The sequence below is a fragment of the Danio rerio genome, chromosome 18 (genome assembly GCF_052040795.2).
Source record: "Danio rerio strain M-AB ecotype USA chromosome 18, GRCz13ab, whole genome shotgun sequence".
Lineage (NCBI taxonomy): Eukaryota > Metazoa > Chordata > Actinopteri > Cypriniformes > Danionidae > Danio > Danio rerio.
The window spans coordinates 19,521,466-19,544,397 of NC_141038.1; the positions used below are offsets into that span (position 1 = coordinate 19,521,466).

Here is a 22,932-nt window from a genome sequence, read left to right on the forward strand (position 1 = left end):
GCTATGAAAATGTCATGTGTACATTTGAATATTCATGGATAGTCTGCTTGGGTTTTGACAGACTATGGTGCTAATCCCTAGTCATTCACTTCCACTTTATGAAAAATGGCACCTTTGCAGTCTGCTAAACTTCATTTGTGTTAAGCACAAGTTTGCTTTACAAGTATTGAAAGTGAAGCCAAAACATTTTAGAGCCCCCTGGTGGCTGGCTGCACTATAGGAGATAAAGCCACCCTAAATCTCTCCACCGCCTCACTCACACCACTGTCCTCCATTACAGACATCATATATTCTATATAATAACATACAAAATATGTTATTTTATTCTCTGTGTAAAAAGAAACTCAAAGTTTTGGTACTATTTGAGAGTCAGTAAATGGGCTATATGCACATAAACTTTTCATTTTAGCCAAGCAGCCTCAGGACTTGTGGTGAACTGTCTTTTCATTACAAAATCGCAAAGTTTAAAGTTTGATTTCTTTAAAGGTTGGTGATCTTCACTGCCTGATATATATACGATATAAAGTGGGTCTCAAACTAGACGAGAAGCACTGCAGTAAATTCTTTTTTCCCCCGCTATGTCTTTAAAATATGACAGTTTATTTTACCCCAGTGTTTTCAATGGAGTTTCTCGTCTGCTGATCCTGAAGCCTGGTTTATACTCAACACGTCCGCTTGTTCGCTTAAGTGCGCACGGTGAATGTGACGTCATCGCAGAGTTTGTGGATGTTCGCTTTGGGTGTGCGCAACATGATTTCAACTGCCTGTGCGCACAGCATTTTTTGAGACTTGAGCTAACACGGTGTGCGTGGCACCATGTTTGATTTAAATTGAAAATGAACCACTCTAAAGAGATTTTTTCTGAAACAGAACGACTGTACAGACATCTTTATGATCCCTGATCATAGAAATAACCAGATGATCAATAATTCTTAGCTAGAAATAGCAACAACCTTGGGAAAGGAGAAAGTTTTTGTTAAAAGGTTTGGAAATACCTGAGGGATAAGTTTAAGGTCAGTTTCTTTTGACCGCCCTCTGTCGTTTTAAAGAATATCACAACGACGATTGTGGCAAGTATAAAAGCCTTGTCCGAGGTGTGCGCGCAGTCAGTGAAGGTACACAATGCTGCGCCAGGCAAAAGTAAAAATCCAACTTGACGCCGCTAGCAGTTAACAGTCTTTCATCTCGTTACGCTTGAACAACTAAATGAATGCTTAAGTCTATTCAACTGAATGTATTGTAATTACATTACATTATTGATGCTGTAAAAGGAGCCTTATGACATTGAAAATAGCCACATAAAGCTTTCACTGGAGGTTTATCATTGGCTGAAAAACCCTAGCTGTGCATAGAGCCTATTTTAGGAAACTTTCATGTTTTGAGGGTTAAGTTTTTCTTTGTCACACTTGTAAAGTTGTATGAAATCCAGTTCAGAGCTTATTGTTAGACGTTTGCTTGAAACCAAAATAACCAACCCGAACTCCTTTTCCCCAAGAAGCAGCAAAACATGTCAGACTTTCCTGAGTGTCGGTTTGTAAATTACACCCGGGTTCTTGCAGATTCTGTCCTCTCTGTGGCAAACTGCAGACTCTGGCTAATGGTCTGTGCAGCCTGATGACCGCAGTTTTTCTTGCTAAAGCTGCTGGATGCAGCTTTCACTGATTTAGAAAGCTGAACACCTCTGGGTGCACAGCTTCTCTAATCTCATAGTCACCTTCTGACTGCAGAACTATTGCATTTCTAACTTGATTTCTCCTGAAGTTCACTCACACCGGTCCAATCAAACACTTAAAGTTGCTTAGCCGTGTAATCTTACTACACCCGACCCACTGCCAGGCCAACACTGCCCCCTGGCAGCACCAGATTCCAATCTTTACTGCGTTTTCTTTTCGGTCTACATGTGCTTTGGAGTCCCCTTACACGGTGGAGCCTGACCTGCTGTATAATTCATCCCACCTTCCTGATGAACTCCAGCCACATTGACCCTGATGTTCCCAGCGAGTGCTTCTGGCTCTCCAATGCTGACCCAGAGGTCAAAAGGTCATAAGTTCAAGGTTTTGAATGGTAAGCTTATGGCCGTACACTTGAGCAGATCTTCTGACCCCAATGACCTGGGTCGCACCGGAATCAGACGGTCAGTTTGAGACGTAAAACGCCTTGTGTTGTTCACTGCGCCACTCTGTCCAGCATGAACCGCACACCGGCAGCGTAAACAAAAGCCAAGTGGGCTCTCGAGGGGAAAGAAAGAGAGAAGAAAAGAGAGGGAGACGGAGAGACGAGGAGGAGGGGAACCTGGCTACCTGCAACCTCTCCTGCTGGGCTTCTCAATTATACACACACCAGGGCAGCTAAATGCATTAGGACCTCAGCTGTATACACCATACAAAAGCGGATTCGCTCACACACACACACACACACACACTCACACGTGATGGAGAGAGAAAGCAGTGGGGATGAGGGGGGGTCAAATGCGGCATGATGTTAACAGTGTACACGAAAAATAGTCTCTTTTGCATGCCTACACGCACATAGAAGCGTGCCAGGGCGCCCAAATACATTTGGACTGGAACCACACAGCCTGTTATTAATATTTGATGGAGTTCTCCATCAGCTTTCTGTGTGAATTCAGGTGGTTTGTGGCAGTTGGGGACAGAGACAGTGTGTGAGCCGTATAATTACTATTATCTAAATTCCATTTCTGAACGCGGCCCTTCCCGCGCCGTCCTCAATCAGCGCTGTATTTAGTATGGAGTTCTCGGTGAAGTGGCTCCGCTGTGAATTTTCAATATTTAAAATCCACTCTCTGCATTTTAATCCCTATCTCCCTTATTAATGAATTTCAATCTAAAGGCCATAAACCTGCTTAACACTTTGAGTTCCCAAGGTCAGCGGCCCAGATTTGAGTTTTTTTGCAGTGAAGATGTGAGAAACATGAGTTTTGGTTTACTCTTCAACGTGTTTCGTTCAGTCTGTCCTGGTTGATTACGAACAACCTCTCGCCGTGACCTTCAGCACTATCCACTCTGGAGATTTGGAGATATTAAAAGGTATTTGTGTGTGTGTGTGTGTGTGTGTGTGTGTGTGTGTGTGTGTGTGTGTGTGTGTGTGTGTGTGTGCGCGTGTGTGTGCGCGTGTGTGTGTGGGGGGGGTGGTCTCAGGGGTCTTTCCTAAGTCTGTCATCTGTGGCCCTTATCAGGGTCAATCTGACTGGATGCACACACAGAAATGCATGAATGTTTCTACCTACCATTCTCTTGAAAAATAACCATTATGAATGGGAACAGAGAATGAGTTCCTCTGAAGATTGGCAAAGTTGTTTTAGGAGCTATCCTCAACTTTAGGATCACGTGATTCTTCATAAGAATCATAAGATTCTGCTTTGACCCTCAATAAACATTTTATTTTATTATTCATGTTAAATAGAGTTGAGCTGCTTCGTTTTTGTGGTGACTATAAAAGATTATTTGATGAATAGAAGGTCAGAGCAATTTTTTTATGTGAAGTGGAATCTTTTGTAACATCTATAAATTAATGTGGTCACTTTTTATTAATTTAATGCAACCTTGGTAATTAAAGTATATCCAAAAGGAGTCTGTAAGTTGTATTCATTCATTCTAAAAAAACACACACAATGCAGTAGTGTTTACAGTAGTGTGTTGCACTGTACTACATACTGGATCTAAAGGTCCATACGAACAAACATACATAGATTCATACAAATTTGATAAATAGAAAACTGGTTTTATTATTTCATATTTGTTGGTTGCACTTGAAAACATACCAGGGTAGTTAGATTAAATTAGTCAGTGAGGGCGTTTACATAGACACCAAAAATCTAATTTGAATGCAATTAAGACAATACTCTGATTAAGAGTCAACCATGTGGGGCGGAGGGGGCGTGGGGGGTAACTGGAGCTCAAGCTCCCCCTTGCTGGAGCTCTGCTCTGCCCATGTGGCTCCACAGTGAGTACCACTTGGTTAAAGTTGCCAAATTAAAAATGAAAGTCCAGAGGAAATGTGGATAGCATGTTGTCACATTGGCATTGGTCAAACTTTGTACTATAACATGTAAAACAAGATCATGAAAGGAACGTTCAAAAAGCAACTTATGTAAAGACGTCACTCACATTATTGTACTATTCAGATTAGGGCAAATAATTTGATTACTGATGTCCATGTAAACGTAGTCAGTCAATAATTTAATGAATCAGTCAAAAGACTTACTCGTAGTTTGAATTGATTTGACTTGATTGATTTGACTCACCAAACAACATAGCAGGATTGATGAGTTGTAAAAAATGTTTTAACTGATTCCTCAATCTTAAAACTTTTGATTGGATCTTCTGCACATGTGATCCGAGCGCATTTTTGAATAACGTAACTTTTGTCCCTGGAAACAAACTTTTTCTGTTCACTCAGTCCAGTCCGCTTTCGTCTCTCTTTTGTAACAAAATAACTGTCTATCAGTCCTCACATACTTTACTGTTTTTGAAAATAACGATGCATTATGTGGCAAAGTGTGTGTGTGTGTGTGTGTGTGTGTGTGTGTGTGTGTGTTTGTTTGTTTGTGTGTGTGTGTGTGTGTGTGTGTGTGTGTCTGTGTGTGTGTGTGTGTGTGTGTGTGTGTGTGTGTGTGTGTGTGTGTGTGTGTGTGTGTGTGTGTGTGTGTGTGTGTGTGTCTGGGTACATGTGTTAGCGCATGTGTGTGTGTGTGTCCCAGGTTTAGCTGTCCACTGAGAACAGATGAAAGCAACAAGGCCTGTGACTGATCCATTTGTCCTGATCAGGGGAATTCTACCTCCCTCTCTCTGACTCTCTTTCTCTTCCTCTCGCCATGTATGACCCACTTTTCCTGTCTCTCCCTTCTTTCCCAAAGTCCCCTCTGAAGACAGGCCTACAGAGAGCTGGCAAGGGGACAATGTGTGTGCGCCTGTGCCATTATGTATCTCGCTAAATATAATTGTGTGCGCTAATATGAGGTTCATTTTCCTGGGCAGTATTTGATGTTCCTAAATCAATACAGTTTCCTTTTTGCCCACATGTAGATGCCCTTGGCATTGTTGGGGGGGAGGAGGTGAAGTGGAGTAGAGAATGGCTCAGTCATGGCATGTTGGCAGGACTTTGTGGCGTGGCCGGCCCTCTGAAAGGCTGCTATTCTGAGTCTGTGAGTTGCTTTTTGTCTGCCTCTCCGGAGGAGGTGAGAGCCGTTCTTTCAGTGCCGCGGCTGCGCTGAGAACAGAGGGGCCCGCGCACCACTGCAGCCCCATCAGGAGAGCCCGTCGAAGAAAAGAGCCCTTTGTTCGCCAAGGATAGAGACAGAAAAAACACCCATCTCTCCACAGCACAAACAACACATACTGTTCACACTTGCTGACTTCTGCTAGCGTGACAGGTGATAAACCGCCATCATGCCCCCCCACACACCTCCCCTTTTCATCTGCACCCACCCTGTCTCAGCACGGGACCCAAGCGTCCTGTCAGACGTCCCGTCACCCCTTAAAAGTTTCAAAAGTACTCATTAATAACAAGATTAGTTCATCCAAAAATGTCTTTTCATGTCTTTCTAAAACTTTGACATTCAGGAGGACAGAAAAGGAGATGTTTCCCTAAATGTGGCTGATTGCTCTTCTCCATGTAATAGCAGAGAATTTGGTGATGATTCAAAGTGTGGCTGCACAATATATTTTTTGAGCATCGGTATTGCAATGTGTGTATATGCAATAGTCCCATCACAGGATGAGTTTATTTATTAAAGATTAAATTATAAATATATTGTTCATTCATTCATTTTCTTTTCGGCTTAGTCCCTTTATTAATCTGGGGTCGCCACCGCGGAATGAACCGCTTATTTATCCAGCAAATGTTTAACGCAATGGATGCTCTTTCAGCTGCATCCCATCACTAGAAAACATCCACACACTCTCATTGACACTCATACACTATGGTCAATTTAGCATAACCAATTCACCTATAGCACATGTCTTTGGCAGGTGCTCGAACCAGCGACCTTCTTGCTGTGAGGAGATCATGCTACTCACTGCGCCACTGCGTCACCTTCAATATAATTATTTCTACAATGATGACAATGTTATTAAGTTTGATTGTTACGTTTTGGAAATATTACTTAGAGATTTTGGTCTATATTGACATTATTGCAAACCAGTCTGGTCATTCTCCTCTGACCTCTGGCATCAACAAGGCATTTGCTCTCACAGAACTGCCACTCACTGGATATTTCCTTTTTTTCAGACCATTCTCTGTAAACCATAGAAATGGTTGTGCGTGAAAATCCAATTAGATCAGCAGTTTCTGAAATACTCAGGCCAGCCCATCTGGCACCAACAACCATAACATGTTTAAAGTCATTTAAATCACCGTTCTTCCCCATTTTAATGCTCTGCTTGAACTGCAGCAGATCGTCTGGACCATGTCTACATGTCTAAATGCATTGAGTTGCTGCCTTGTGATTGGCTGATCACAAATTTGTGTTAAAGAGCAGTCAGACAGGTATTCCTAACAAAGTGGCCAGTGTGTGTATATTACAGCAAAACAAACTTTTATAATGTAAGATTTTTCCAATATTGCTCAGCCCTAATTCTAAAGTGTTAAATGTTCAGAAGAATCACAAAAGTATTAAACCTAGTAATCTCTCATCTGCATTATATATGACACACTTGTTTATTCTAGGTACACTGTGCATTTTGTCTGTCACTTTAAATGCATGAACCCTTTGAAGCAGTGTGAATTCTGATTGCCTATCAGTGTTTTTATTCTTGACCAGCTGGAAAAAATCCTGAAAGAGAATACAATAATGCTTCCTCTGTGTCATTATCATTATAGTTGTGGAATAGACGCTGCTGTTCTATTGCATATAGAGGCACTTTTTATTAAATCTTTTTCTGTTCTTCTTGTTATCATCCTTAGTATGAACAAGGCTGTAATCAAAAGTCAAGCCAGTCTAATTGCTGAACAGATCATTTAGGAGAGTTTTGTGATCTGGATCAGCTAATGCGTTGAAAAGATCTGACCATATTTTAGTCCATTTGAATTAAATGGGGTGGAGAATTTAAATATAGATTATTCAAAATAATCATAAATCATGACCTGTTTTCATGTTATGTTCACGATTTGTTCTGGTACCGAGCTTGGATCAAAATCTGAACTGTACTGTCTCCTGCTCCAATGGTTTATTTAGTCTCTTGGTTACTGTAGTTTTTTTAAATAACTAGTCAACTCGAGTGGTTCTGTTGGAATATGCAATCAATTCCATGCATGTTCAATTAAAAAAGGTCAGGAGAGGTTTTTCTTTAAGGTTTAACATATTAGCCTTTTATTGTATACAAATGAATAGTTCAATTTGCAGAATTCTGTTATCCTGAATGGAATGCAAGAGTTACATTCAGTTGTGTGCACACTTTTTCCTTTCCAGACTTCTATTGGCATCTGATATTACCAAGTGGAGTTTAGTGAAATTCGTCACTTGTCAATTATTCTCCTGTCCTCCATTGGCCGCACCCATACATACATCCTCTTTTTCTACTATTTCTCTGCACAACATTAAAAAGCATAAGACTTGCAAATTCTGTGCTTACAGGAAGTTTCACTGCAAGTTAAGTTAATTTTCGACGAGCCTCATCTACTTCTGCAAAAATGCTTCATTAGTATGTAAAACATATCACACTCAGAAGAAGTTTGGCTAGTATATATATATATATATATATATATATATGAATATATATATAATTTTGTCTCTTTTGCTTTTTATTAAACAGTTGCATTTGTATTGATTAAGGTGATATATATATATAATTTAATAAAAAGCAAAAGAGACAAAATTATGTTTTAAAAAATCCTTCATGAGATGTAAACTTTAATTGTGACTTTAATAATTCATTTTAGTAATTCCACATCAACATCCACAGTAATTCCACATCCACAGTCAACAAATTAAAATTGAAGTGGCTTTTTTTCTAATAATAATGTAACAAGAAAAGGTCTGTGAGCATTAACATAGGATCAAACCGGTTTGATTTGAACAAATCATTTCAGTTTCACCTGGATCGGCTCATTCATTAAAAAGATCCTTCTGCCTTATTACCATGAATTTTTAAAATAGGATAAGATCGTAGGGCATCATAAGACTGCACAATTAATTTTAGATGATTGTTGTGTGCAGTTGTAATCAATATTTTGATTTGAATTTAAAAAAAAAAAATTTTTTCCAAATGATGTTTAACAGAGCAAGGAAATTTTCACAGTATGTCTGATAATATTTTTTTCTTCTGGAGTACGTCTTATTTGTTTTATTTCGGCTAGAATAAAAAGCAGTTTTTAATTTTTTAAAAACCATTTTAAGGTCAAAACGATTGCCTACAGAACAAACCATCGTTATATAATAACTTGCCTAATTACCCTAACATGCAAAGTTAACCTAATGAATCTAGTTAAGCCTTGAAATGTCACTTTAAGCTGACTTTAAATATGTAAATTATTATTTTTATAATGAATATATAGAAGTGTCTTTAAAAAAAATATCTAGTCATATTATTTACTGTCATGACAAAGATAAAATAAATCAGTTATTAGAAGTGAGTTATTAAAACTATTATGTTTAGAAATGTGTTGAGAAAAATCTTCTCTCCATTAAACTGTAATTGGGGAAAAAATAAACAGGGCTAATAATTCAGGGCGGTCAATAATTCTGACTTCAACTGTACTTTCCATAGACTAAAAAAATATAGACGACGAGACACTGCCTTCTTCCTTAGAATGAATTGAAGAACACCCAATGAAAATGCTGCAAAAGGAGCCTTGGCACACACAATAAATTGTGGGATTAAACTTCCGACCAATTGACTGAAGGTCTTATCAACCCCACCCCCTGAACTTCTCAGTCAACTGCAAATAACTGCACTGTATCAAAGGCTTGCTAAAATAAAGACAAGCACGTCCATTTAAAAACACACAATAAAATGAATGCAAAGATTTCATAGGTTTGTTTATTAGTGATGTTGAATTGATGAAAGGATGCATATGTGTTGTTTATTCTGCAACAGCTATAGGGATTTACCTGGGCACTTTTGGAGTTTTGTGTGAGAGCACCCTCTGGTCTTTGGAGGAGATACACTGCAGATCAAAGACCCATGCTTCCTTGACAAGATGTGCATGATAATCGCAGCTTTAGCTAAATCACAATTGAGGTTTTTAATTTTAAATTATCATGCAGCTTTATTATTTATACAATCTTGCTGCAGCAAAATGGTCAAAACTCTTGAAAGTCAAATCCATTAGATTCAAGAATGCATCATTCCAGTTTTATAAAGTAGATTAGATTAAGATTTAACTTTGTTGTCATTACATGTGCACAATTGCAAGGCAACGAAATGCAGTTTAGGTCTAAACAGAAGTGCAATAGCAGCAAGTGCAGGATATAGGTATAAGTTGAAGGTCCAATTATGGAATAAGACAATAATCATTTTCAAGGTATACTGCGGTTTAGGAAAAGTCAAGGTTTTAAAACCACCTATGCGTACGTTTCTATGGTACATACTGTATTCGATTTTTTTATTTATTTATTTTTTTTTCAGGACAACAGTATCTCCAGCAGAAAAGATATCCAAAGATGCTGTTTTAAAATGTAAATAATCAGTGCTTTTGAAACTAATGAAGACAGCAGAAGTCCATAATTCATTTGAATTATTTAGCCTGACACGTTACTGTTCTAGCATAAACATAAACGCATCTTATTTTTTATTTTTACAGCTTTAGTTGGTAAATTAACACTGTAAATTTCTAGTTTGTTGGAGTACCGTTCAAATACTTTTACTAACAGATCAGCAGATACTCTTACTTAAGATGCCATTTTTTTCACACAGTTAGGTCAATCTGCATTCTCCAGGTGTGCTCTATATGTAAAGAATAAGCCTCAAGATATACTACATATAAAATTCGTATCATCTATCGCTATATTTAAAAATATTTTAAAGACTGTCAATTTCGAATAGTACTCATGTTTAAACCATAGACTGTAAAAGATATGGACGTAGTATTTGTGACGTCACCCATAGATTTCTGAAGAACGCAAAAGAAGCTACAAGTAGGCATGGCCAAAAGTCTCTATTTTGTTCACACGTCATCGAACCGACTGGGGGATACCAAACGAGGGCAAAGAGGCGGAGCTACAGACGCCCGCTAGCATTTTGCTTAGACAGGCTTTTCTTTGGGAGAAACCCTTAAACCTTCATTACCTGCCACTCGTTTGTGTTCTGACCACATGTGCTTGGTTGTACACTATATCAGTAAAGTGTTTAGTTTTTTAAAAACACTGTTGTAATACATTGAGCCACTAAACATTGCTCTTATGATGTTTTCTACAGGAGGACAGCGCAAATTACTTCCAAATATTTTAAATATAGTTTGTGTTAGTAAATGCAAGGCTATTTATGAAATCCAGGCATAAAACTAATCAAGCTGTCAGTTTCTGGAGTGCATTCAAGTTCTAAAAAAAAATATAAATGATCTTAAATAAAACAAACACATTTATAAAGACGGTATAAGTATATAATTTCACTCACCTGGGAAACTGAGGCCACTTGAATGGTTTGTGAGTACAATTAAGGGCACACAGTATGCCATATCATCTGATAATTGTAGGAAATAATTCCAAAAAGCAACTGACATTTAAAGCCACATAAAACAACACAAAAATACGATGCATATGCCGAGTTCAGCGGCTAATCAGCCAGAATCAGGTGAAGTGACGGCCTAGCTGTCACTCAAGTGGCCACACTCTTAATTATGCAAACTTAATATAACTTAATATAAAGTAAACGGATGAGCTATAAAAAAAGTTCACCCCCTCACATTTGTCATGAAGTGTAATATTAGCTATATGAACCAAAATTGTTCTTTGTAGCAGGCTGTAAACACCTTTGTTTCTGCTGTAAAGTTGGCCATTTAACAGTGGGATCAATAGAAATCTGCTCTATTATGGAGCCAGGACTAGTGGAATTTTGATGAATTGCAATTTCAGTTACTTCTGTATTTGCGTCAAGAGGGAGAGCGGGAGGTTGCTGCTTGGTTTTAACAATTGATTATGGTTTATACTATTTTTGTGCATATCTGTGTGTTGTGGCATGTATTTTTGTAACTTTGTCCTATGCTGCCTGTCTTGACCAGGACTCCCTGGTAGAAAAGGTATTGCATCTCAATAGGACATTCCTGGTTAAATGATTAAATAAAAGCATATAAAAAAAGCATATTAAAAAAAATTATGAAATATATTGTGTTCAAAGGGGAAACGTTTTAGTTTTTTACTGAGACATTTAAAAAGAGCATATCTTAGAGCAGTAACCATAATACTGTGAAACCGTGATATTTTTATCCAAGGTTATCATATCGTCAGAATCTTATACAGGCCCACGCCTAGTCCAATTATAGAAGAATATGGGTAATATTTATAGATGAATGTACAATGAACATCTATCAAGTCGTATTAACGATAGTCAGATATTTACAAATAGATGAACATACTGTATAGGCTGCTATCAATAATCAGGGATATACAAGTAGAAATGAACATAATATACAGGTTGTATTGCTATAAACAGGAATTACAAATAGATATGATGTGCATCATACATTTACAAATGTAAATAGTAATCAGGTAATTTGCCATTCAAAGTTCATTACCTTAAATGTGCTTTTTGACACTTTTGGTGCTTGATTTACTATCATTAATTTCATTTCTGTTTTTTTATGGAAGAACGGAAGTCAAATGAGCTTGGAATGACGAGGTTGAGTAAATGTTTTTTTGTGGGAACAATCCATTTGCAATCCAAAATGAACAAAATGGCTTACACAGGAAGTATTCACCTGGTTTTTAGGCGCAAGCTGTGCTTCTGTGTATGAGCAGGTGAAGCTCAAGGATGGACGATGCCGTATTACAGCCTGCCGCAGAAACTTGCGCATATTATGACAGAGCGAGAGAGCAAGAATGCCATTAGCATTCACGGACGTTGTTTGGCACTCCAGTCGCCCCTCTGCGTCGAATCAGGCGTCGTTGATTAATTTCAGCCTATTAGCACCCCCTTCCCTCCCCCCGCCCCTCCCAGGTTAATTCCCCATGCCAGCGAGCTTGAAAGGGGGCTGCGGGTGTGAGCGATGGTACAGGGGGTTGCAGGGGAGCACGTTGTTGTCAGGACTGTATTAATGAGCGCGTCGCTCAGGTCTCGTGGACAGGGGGACGGTGTTCCTGGCTGCGCACGGCGACGGCGGCTCTGTCGAGGCCTGGCCTAGTTTCTGCCCTCACCGGGGAGCAGGAGGATCCAAGGACTGACGCTGATCACCTGACAGCGCCCCCAGTGTGTGCTTGCACATGTCTGTGTGTAAGAAAGAAAAGGCACAAAAAGAGAGGACGCAAGTGCTGGAGCGGGTAAATGTTTTTTCTTTTTAATTTCAGGTTTCTGTCTCTGAATAATTTTGGAAGTTCTCGGAGACGGTGTCATGCGACGTGTTGAACAGCAGTAGATATTTTCCCACTTTTCCCTTTCGTGATATTCCGTAATAAGAGCTGTAAAATTGTTCCTCAACAAAAAAAAAAAAAAACATTACTGTAACTGCGCTTGCAGGCAATTCTCATTCAGATTTCCACACCACGTTCGGGGCTGCTGTGATATTGTTGTAGAGAAAGGGGCACAGTGTCTGGTTTTGATCCCTAACGGTCATACACCTGGGTGTGCTGCACCTGGACTCCCTTATCCCTCCACTTCCTGTTGAGCTACTACATTTAGACAAACCGCTCCATTCATTGCTTTGTTACAACATCAGCTGACCTCAGATCATCTGTTCTCTTAGATATTCACTGACATTTAACACTAAATTAAAAGCACCTGTTTTAATGTTTTGTTCACACTGTACTGGCACAGGGCATGAGTCAGAATCTCAATTTTATGGTCCCCCGCCCCAATGGTGTATTTAAAGTCTCTTGGTCACTGTCTGTTTATAAAATAACCATTCTACTGACTCTCTCGTGGTACAGAAAGCTCATTTTACCCAAGTTGTAATCTTGCAGTTTACATCATGAGCTTGTTAACAGTTTACAATAAGGTTCAGTTTTTGGCTCTGTATACAATGAGGGAATTACATCAACATTTTTCTCAGAAAACATATTTCTAAAGGTGCTATTATCTTGAAATTTTCCCCTAATGTTGGTAACAACCAAAAAAACAAACATATATGCAACAAAAATAAACCTAACTAGTTTACAAATGATGATATGTGTAGTAAAATTGAAATGATGCAAAAAAATGTATTGAACACATGAAGAAAGGGAGTTGTAGAAAGGCTGTGAAGGCCCAGACAGCAGCTGAAATCTCTCAGTAGTTATTCAGCAACCCTTTGCTCTTCGTCAGTGTAAACAGTGGCGCAAAAAGGGGGTATGCAGTATATGCGGCGCATAGGGGCGCCACACATTGTGCCAAAACTATTTTTGAAATTATACATATTATTATACATATTAAACAAAATAAATACATATTTTTGGTTAAAAATGTTTATCCTGCATTTTATATAAATATACAATTGTATTTTATTGAATAAAAAAAATTATACCACCCCTCCCTCTTCATTGACCATTTGATTGATCCGTTGCTCGGTTACAGTCACATGTTCAAAATGGAGAGAAGAGTAAAGAGACGTGGAGCGCAAAATAGAAAACAAAAAGAGAACAAACAATGCCTTAAAATAAAAACTGCCATGACAAATTGGATAATAAGGAATTGGTAAGCTTAAGCTTAATATTACCACACTTTTAATCAACTTCTAATGTTTTTGGGAGCAACGGGCTGCCATATCATTAATTATTCATTATCGCCACTCAGTCACTGCATGCATGGGCTTTTACTTAACATAAATGCAGACAAGGTGTTTTTGTCCAGGCAGGGGAACAGTGACGCACGGCCACACCTGAACTGCGTCCGAAATCGCATATTTGCATCCTGTATAGTATGCGAAAAACACTATAATTCTATAGGCTAAAGCCATGATAAGCTGGTGTAAAGTTAACTTTATGGTAAAGGCTTTTGTCGTAAATTTATGTACCGTCAGCTTCAAAAGGGAACATTTTTATTTACTGCATTTAAATATTGATTACAGTTACTATAGTTATTTACTAAAGAGCAACAAATGAATTTAGTTTGATCCTCTGTTTTGTTTGATAACAGAGGTGCGAGTCTGACTTTAAGAATGCAATGAAAACATTTGTTTTGTTTATGCTATTTTAAGATAATATTACTTGTGTTTCAAATAAAACATGTTTACATATTATTGTGTATATTTTTTCTATTTACACACCTGAATCTTAAAGTATCCGCTCTCATGCATCTTCAAATCGCGTGTATAGAAGCCGTCTTTATCACTATGGAGCGCGTCCGTCACTCAGCACGGTTATACTACTGATTCAGAGGCTGCATAAGGGCGGCAAAAGACGCATAAAGCTTTACTGGAAAGGACGTGAATGCGGCCGTTTTTACATTAATTTCAACGTGCTGTCAATCAAAATAATGTGAAAGCTTAATTCTCTTAAACAGTTCTTGCAATTATATCACATGAGATCGGCTCTGTGCAGCTGCTACTTTCACTTTTCATAGAAACATTACAAATGAGGGAGAAATACTGGAAAAACACACACGGAAGACAGCGGATAGAATGGTAAAATATGGTAGAATTAATATGGCAAAAACGAGAGGGTTTGTAGGTATGAATTGCATTCGTTGGCACACACATTTTAATTCAAAATCATTTAAAACAAAATGCAGTCACACATCCAAGTGTAAAGTTTATGTAAAAGTTAAGTTAACTGTAAGTTAACTGTAAGTACTTACAGTTGAGCTCAAAAGGTATGAGTAATGTGAAACATTCTATTATTAATTGATTATTTAGCAAAAAAATAAGAGAGATCACACAAAATGTATGTTTAAAACCTTAATATTAGGGCCAGACAGAATCAGCAAACATTTTTTGCTATTTCTGCTGAGAATTACAGGCAGAAAATACTACTTTACCAACTGTATTGTAAATATATCATATGAACATTTTAATATTACTATTATTACATCACAATAATATTAGTGAAATGAATTTGAATACTGAGTAAATAAAAATGTACACAAATTTACACAAATAGATTCAATGATGGGCTAAAAATCTGTAGAAAACTGCAGATGTCTGCGCACGCAGACTCCGTGTGGGACTATACTGAATTTATTTTAGGCAAAATAGAAAATAATACATGGATTAAAAAATTCCCCTATAAAAATTTTAGATATCTAATTATAATGATTTTTAACCCTGTTAAAACTATAGTCAGAATATTCACATTTTTTGGAACTGTCATGTTTATTAATCCCATCAAGATCCATTTTTATACCCTATACATGTTTTTTATAAATTAATTATGTATCATATTGATACATCAGGCCTTTTGGTAACTTTTTCTGCTCAAAACTAGTTCGATTTTGTTCCCAAAAAGTTTGCCTATAACATTTTTATCAAATAAACATTTCAGGCAGTTTGTCTCTATTTTTTTAAACTAAACATTGTACAGTCTTTTTTATTTCACTTTGTAAAAGGTGTGATTGCAGTTTCAGTCAATTGTTCATGTGAAGACAGACCTTACACCTCTCACATATGCATGTGAGAAGTTATTGCATTTTTAAGTTCTTTTGCCCTTTACGACTCCCATATCTTTCATTTTGTTTTGACAAATATACAAAAAGAAACAAAAACAAGACATCTCAAGGTGCTATAATCATTTGGTGAGGAAAATGGAATTAAGAAGAAATTTGGGTGGGGATGAGATGTAATTCTTTGTGACTTAACATGCTTAATGTAATTATACTTTTACTACTTCATACTATTTCAGTTGTGTTCAGAACTTCGACATGTTGATGAGGAAATTAATATGGGGGGGGGGGGGGGCTTCAGTGTCAACGCTTGACTGAAGGTGTTTCTAAAGTTTTGGCTAACGTGATCATCATAGCGGCGTCAGCCAATGAAATTCAGTCAGCAATAGTCCACTGTCTAGCTGGTATATTTGCATACATACCGACGCTTCTGTTGGCGCTTGAAAAGTTGAGCTAGTCCCAACTTCTGCAGCGAGCAACGCCTCTAAAGTGGCGCCGACGGATCCACAATGCAGTTCAGCAACGCCTGACGTCACCCATTCAAAGTGAATGGGAAGCGTTGACGCTGTAGCCCTGTGTGAATGGGGCATAACATCTACATTAGTAACATGATGAAGACAAAACAAGAGTGGACATTTCAGCAATTCACACAGTCAAGAAAAATCTTGAATGGTGACAGAGAACGAAAAAATAAAGCTCTAGAATGGCCCAGCTAATCACCTGACTTGAATCCAATAGAAAATACAAAATAAAGATCAGATTTTATAGGCAAGACCGACAGAGCCATCAAGATTTTTACACTCTGTTGAAGTCTGTGAAAAAACTCGCAGCTGAGCAATTCATATGACTTCTGTCACGTTTGGATCTCGGCATGGATTTTCAATCCAAAATCATAATCAAAACAGTCATAAAGTCATAAGGCATTGATACAAAAGTACAAACAAAACAAAATAAACTTAGACTAAGCCAAAAGCACAGTGACAGGAAATATATACGTGACAGGAAATAACTATACATATGTATAACTATAGCTGTTTCTGAACATGCGTTCTTGTGTTTTCGGGTAACATCATCATCAACTGCCATGGTTCAGTTCTAAAACCCAAGACTGCAACAACGGAGGAAGTGTGAAACTTCCCAGATGTGTTCTTAATATCAAGGATGCATCCATGCAGACTTCAGCGCAAAACTTTTTCGAGAAGTCCCAGAAGTCATTGCGGCTGAATGAAGAAGGTGGGAAGCGCAGCATTCCATATATCTGTAGGTTTATTATTAAAGTTCAGAGATATAACTTATTTGTCTCAGGAGTTTTCCTAAATAAGTCGGTGAAAGTAAACATTACCATGAAAAAGTTTATTAAGGCATAAACACATTAAAGCTGTTTATTTGCAGAATTTTTTATTAAATTTAGCTATATTTGTATTGTGCAATGTATATTTGTAAGGTCTTTATGCATAGTATATATTGTCAAAAGGGGAACAACAATAAATCATTGTAGTTCGTTTTTCCGAGGTAACTTGGCAAGACCGGTCTCCACAAGAACGCAAGTCCGTTCTCAGCATTCTTGGAAGTGAGAAATATATGTATGTATGTATATATATATATATATATATATATATATATATATATATATATATATATATATATATATATATATATATATATATATATATATATATATATATCTATATATGTTTGTGTATGTATATATATATATATATAAATATATGTATGTGTGTATATATATATATATATATGTTTGTGTATGTATATATATATATAAATATATGTATATATATGTATATATATATGTATGTATATATATATATATGTGTGTGTGTGTGTGTGTGTGTGTGTGTGTGTGTGTGTGTGTGTGTGTGTGTGTGTGTGTATGTAGGTATGTGTGTGTATATATATATATATATATATATATATGTTCGGATAACCAGTAATAACGAGAGTCAGCTGTACATGTGTGATCAGTGGAGAATGGTGACTGGTGTGTGTAATGGCATGCAGGGAGTTGTAGTTCATGAATGAGTTTGTAGTTCACCAGCGATCTTTCAGGAAGTGATCGCTTGCGATCATGACAACTTCATTCTCCATATGAAAGGTGTCTTTTAGCTGCAATCACCCAAAAAAGCATTTATATAAAATATTGAATACATTTCAGTAGTTCAGTACTTTCACTTTGTGTTATTCCAATGTTATTACACACAACTCATTTTTCAGATTTTTTTGTTTATTTTATATGTTTGTTTTGTTTGGGTTTTTACCTAAATCGGGTTCAATTCCATGTCAACAGCTTCTTTAGATATATTATTACCAGGAAAAAAACATGACGTGTTCAATACTTATTTTCCCCACTGTATGTCTTTGAGAGCCAATAAAATCTTAGGAATAGAATGATGTGTAGCCTTTTATTTAGGCATTCATTTGGGTATTGGGTCTGTGTGTTTTCTAAAGATTCAATGAGCAGTCATTTAATTTTTTTTGCACAAAAGTGCTTATAAGAATCAGTTGATGCATAAGTACAATAGTTCAGAGGCTCCTTGGAGTGCAACAATAATCAAAAGACAGCTTTCATGCTAATCCTGCAAACAACAGTCAATTGAACTCAAGTCACCAAAACTCCAAAGCAGGGACACACGCTGTTCAGTTATGGATGGCATCAGTTGGTGCTCTTGAAACCGCACAAGATATAACACAGGCCTGAGAGTGCATTATAAGAACTGTGGTCCATCGTTCAGGCTCACGGTGTTGGCTGGCCCACTGAGGCTCTATAAATAGCTGTCATCAATATCTTCTTCTCAACCTCCTCACGTTCCCAATCCACTCAGGACGGCTCCTCTAATGGCATTAAATTTTCAAAAGAGCTGAGTCCACTGCGTCTCTCCATGCCCACATCCGCCCAACAGGAGAGCGAAGGAGAGAGCGATGGAATGAGAAGAAAGAGTCACAGTAAGAAAACGAAGCATGTGCTAGACTGCGGCGAGATTCTGAATATGCAAGGTTTTAAAATGGAGATTGAATGTAGGCTGTGGAGAGATGGGGACATGTAGATGTGGCCGGTGTCCATATAGACTGATTCTCTGCTCTGTAGTGAATAATGCATTAGCACTTTAATCATCCTCCATGGCCGCCCGCCGTGCCACGCTGCTGTCATGGTGGTCCGAACAGTGCCCGTTGTGGCCTCTCCATCGGTGCCCTCTGCCCTGACCTGGGACGTTTAGCTGTGTCAGGCAAACGCGCCATCGCAAGAGATCCTGACCCTCGCCTCTGCCTACAACTTGTCGTAGTCTAATCGATTACTCCTGAGCACACAAGATAATGGGACACACACACATGGTTACACACGTTCAGCTCGTCTCCTGTCCACCGACCCCAATGACCTTCTCTGCTTTTGAGAGATGTCAGTTCTCTGACCTCGCTCTGGACACTGTAGTTAAATATACTGTTACTAAGGAGAATTAATCACATTTAAATGATGGCACTTTAACTTTTGGTGTATATCTTAAAGGGAGAGTTTAACTGTCAGCATTTTCATCTTCAAGTCTACGAGTTTCCATCTTCTATTTAACATTTTAGGATGTTTTTGAAGGTTTTGGGTAACCCATCTTTTCTTGGTTCCCAGCTGGCTTCCATACAGGATCAGAAATTGATTTTTTCTCTTAAGTAACAATGTTTGCCTACAGTATTGAGTTCCAGGGGCATTTTATATCTTTGAAAGTGAAAAAAGGGGAGCTGTGCTTTGACGGCAATGGGGTTTGTATCATCTGCTCAAATTGAACGCTTCCAAGTTGCACAAAGATGCTTTATTTTATTCTTTTGTAATGGTTATTGAAATAACAGCAGAGTTTTATGCCATTGCAGCAGTTAGAGACTCATACCTGATAAATATCATGAAATGGTGACTAAAGTTCCCCCCAAAAATAAATTCTCTGCTATTATTTCATCAGCCTTCGTTTGTTCAAAACATATTTGAGTTTCTTTCTTCTCTTGAACACAAAATAAGTTATTTCTAAGCATGCTGGTTGATGGTACCATTGACTTTTTTAGTAATTTCATAGACTATGGCTACCTGCATGAGCAGATCAAAATAACTTATAAAGGTTTAAAACCACATAAGAGAGAGTAAATGATGAGGTAATCTTAATTTTTTTCCCTTTAATTGTTAAAGGGCCATGAAACCCCTTGTCTCAGCAGGGTGTTTTCACACCTCTAGTTTGAAAAAAGTCTGGAAAGTCAAGTGGGATAGTCCAACTTTGTTTAGGTGGGAGTGTCGAGTGATGAAAGAGGGAAGGGTTTGCATGAAAAGGGGAGTTTCAGTACATGAACGCTGATTTTCAAGGAGGCAACACAATCACAGGTGCAGGGGACTGATGTGAAAAGCTCTTGGGTAAAAAATATTCCTTATAAACATATTTTTGTCGCGTGTAATCGGATCACTGTTATCCACACATGTGGGTCCATACGCGAGCTGTGCTTTCATCGTGGGGTAATGGAAACAAAACCTTCGTTGTGGCACATTTATAAATGCAACACTGATGACCCGTGTCTCCGAACAATTCTTTTTATTCTTCTACTTGTTTGAATTACAGTTGGCGACACAACGTGGCGTCTCTCTGTGCACTGTGACAGGTAAAAAGAATCTTCGAAGCTATTTCATGCATATTAATGAAGTTGCGCCTTATTCACAATAGAGAGTGCTGATTGGTTCGAATTTCGAAACAAGTCTCTCATGAATTACTAAACAGATGTGCTGAAAACTCAAAAGACGTCACTTTGTACCAGCCTTTTTTTTTTTGTATCGCTGTGATATTGCTGTTATTAGCTGTCATAAAGACATCTGTGCACCCCATAATCAGTCAAAAGTCTATGTAGTAACATGGGCGAAAAGAAACAGACAAAATTGTAGAACTTCACAAAGCTGAAAAGGGCTATAGGGCAATTGCCAAGCAGCTTGGTGAAAAAATAATACTGTTGGAGCACTGGTCAGAAAGTAGAAGAGGCTAATGATGACTGTCAACGTCCCTCTGACTGGAGCCCCACAGAAGATCTCTCTTCGTGGGGTATCAATGATGCTAAGAATGGTCAAGAATCAGCCTAGAACTACAAGGGAAAAGCTGGTCAATGCCGTGAAGAGAGCTGGAACCACCGTTTCCAGACCTACCATCAGTAATACATTAAGACATCATGGTTTACAATCATGCATTGCAAGGAAGGTTCCCCTGCTTAAGTCAGCCCATGTCAAGGCCCATCTGAAGTTTGCCAGGGACCATCTGGATGATCCAGAGGATTCCTGTAGTCAGATGAGACCAAAGTAAAACCTTTTGGTCTTATCTCCATTCGCCGTGTTTGGAGGAAGAAGAATGATGAGTATCATCCACAGTGAAGCATGGGGCTGGAAGCATCATGTCTGTGGGTGTTTTTCTGCACAGGGGACAGGACAACTCCAGTGTATTAAGGAGAGGATGAGCAGGGCCATGTATTGTGAGATTTTGGGCAAAAACCTTCTTCCCTCATTCAGAGCATTAAAGATGTGTTGTGGCTGGGTCTTCCAACATGACAGTGACCCAAAGCACAAAGCCAGGAAAACCCAGGAGTGGCTCCGTAAGAAGCATATTTGACACAGTAATTTACAAATAAATTGTAAAAAAAAAAAAAAATCATACAATGTGATTTCCGGGTTTTTATTTTTATATTCTGTCTTTATTTCTAGATTCTGTGTAAAGCACCTATGGTAAAAATTCTAGACCCTTCCATGATTTCTAAGTAGGAGATATTGAAAAATCACAGGGTGATCAAATACTTATTGACCTCGCTGTATATATGTTTACAAAAAATGTGTTTTGGTGTTTCGTGACCCTTTTGTGTTGTCGCACAATCCAAAGACATGCAGTATAGGTGAATTGAATAACCTAAATTGTCTGTAGTATATAAATATGTTTGTGAATGAGTGTGTATGGGTGTTTCCCAATGCTGGGTAGCGGCTGAAAGGGCATCCGCTGCATATGCTAGAATAGTTGGTGATTTATTGCGCTGTGGCGACCTCTGAAATACAGACTAAGCCAAAGGCAAATGAATGAATGTAAAATTTCACATATAACGCATTTGGCATATACATTTAGTTTGTTTTTTATTTTATTAGCAATGAAATGAAAACGTGTGCTCATGTACCATTATGTGTTTGTTTTGTCTGTAGGAAAGAGACTCCAGGAGTGGATCTGTGTAATTCTGTGCCTCTCACTCTTCATTGTAAACCTCTCCTTCCTCTTCCTCAACTTCTCCACTGTGCACATCTACAGAATCATCTTTGGCATCGGTAAGTCTTGCATTCTTCACGTTCTTCATATCTTTCACCTTTATTTCAGAGCTCACTGATTCAATCCTGTGTTCATTCTCTTAAAGTGACTGGTATTGTGACAGCAGACTTTGCCTCTGGGATGGTCCATTGGGGAGCTGATACATGGGGTTCAGTGGAAATCCCAGTAATTGGGAAGGTAAGGCATGTACTGTACATACTGTAGGTCATATATGTACATTACTGGTCAAAGATATGGAGTCTCTAGTTTTTATTACATGTTTTTTTTTTTTAAGAAAATTATTCTGTTCTTTAAGAAATTTTACATTTATTAAATGTTAAAAAAGGTAAATATTTATTAAATTTTTAAATAACTGTTTATTGTATGTAGTTTCAAATTTAATGATTACTCCAATCATTATTGCTTTTATAAATATTACCGTTAATAATAATAATAATGATATTAGAGTGATTTCTGAAGGATCATGTGATTCTGAAGACTAGAGCAATGAAGCTGAAAATTCATCATTTAATCACTGAAATAAATTATTAAATTGTAATCTACTTCTAAACAGCTATTTTATAGTGCAAAAACATTTCACAATTTTACAATTTTGCTGTATTTTTCATTAAATAAATGCAGCCTTGGTGAGCAGGAGAAGTTTATTTTAAAACATTAAAAAATCCTACTGACCCCAAACTTTTGACTGATAGTGTATATATCATAACTGTCACTATAAAACCTTGGCATATTTACAGGCATGCACATACATTTTTTGGTCTGGTACTCCAATCAGTACTTGGAGATTTTGCTTAGTCGACAGTTTAAGCACAGCTACACTACATTATGTCATATTCATATACAAAATAAACAGACGGTTTCCAATATTTTGAAATAAATGTGGCATCTGTGTATATATTTAGCACATGTTTTTATATCCTGAA

The 22,932-nt window shown here is 37.8% G+C and overlaps 1 protein-coding gene and 1 long non-coding RNA gene across 4 annotated transcripts in view; both read left to right on the forward strand.

Moving 5' to 3' along the window:
- Window positions 1–22,932, forward strand: part of peds1a (plasmanylethanolamine desaturase 1a) — a 61,211-nt gene that overhangs the window by 14,121 nt on the left and 24,158 nt on the right. For all 3 annotated transcript variants that reach the window (XM_087291931.1, XM_087291930.1, NM_001080164.1), the window contains 2 exon segments: window positions 21,889–22,008; window positions 22,095–22,186. In XM_087291931.1, the coding sequence (XP_087148057.1) occupies window positions 21,889–22,008; window positions 22,095–22,186 (212 nt within the window).
- On the forward strand, window positions 16,310–21,352 carry LOC147839701 (uncharacterized). Its single transcript, XR_015514912.1, has 2 exons — window positions 16,310–17,270; window positions 17,649–21,352. It is a non-coding gene; the product is annotated as an uncharacterized LOC147839701 (long non-coding RNA).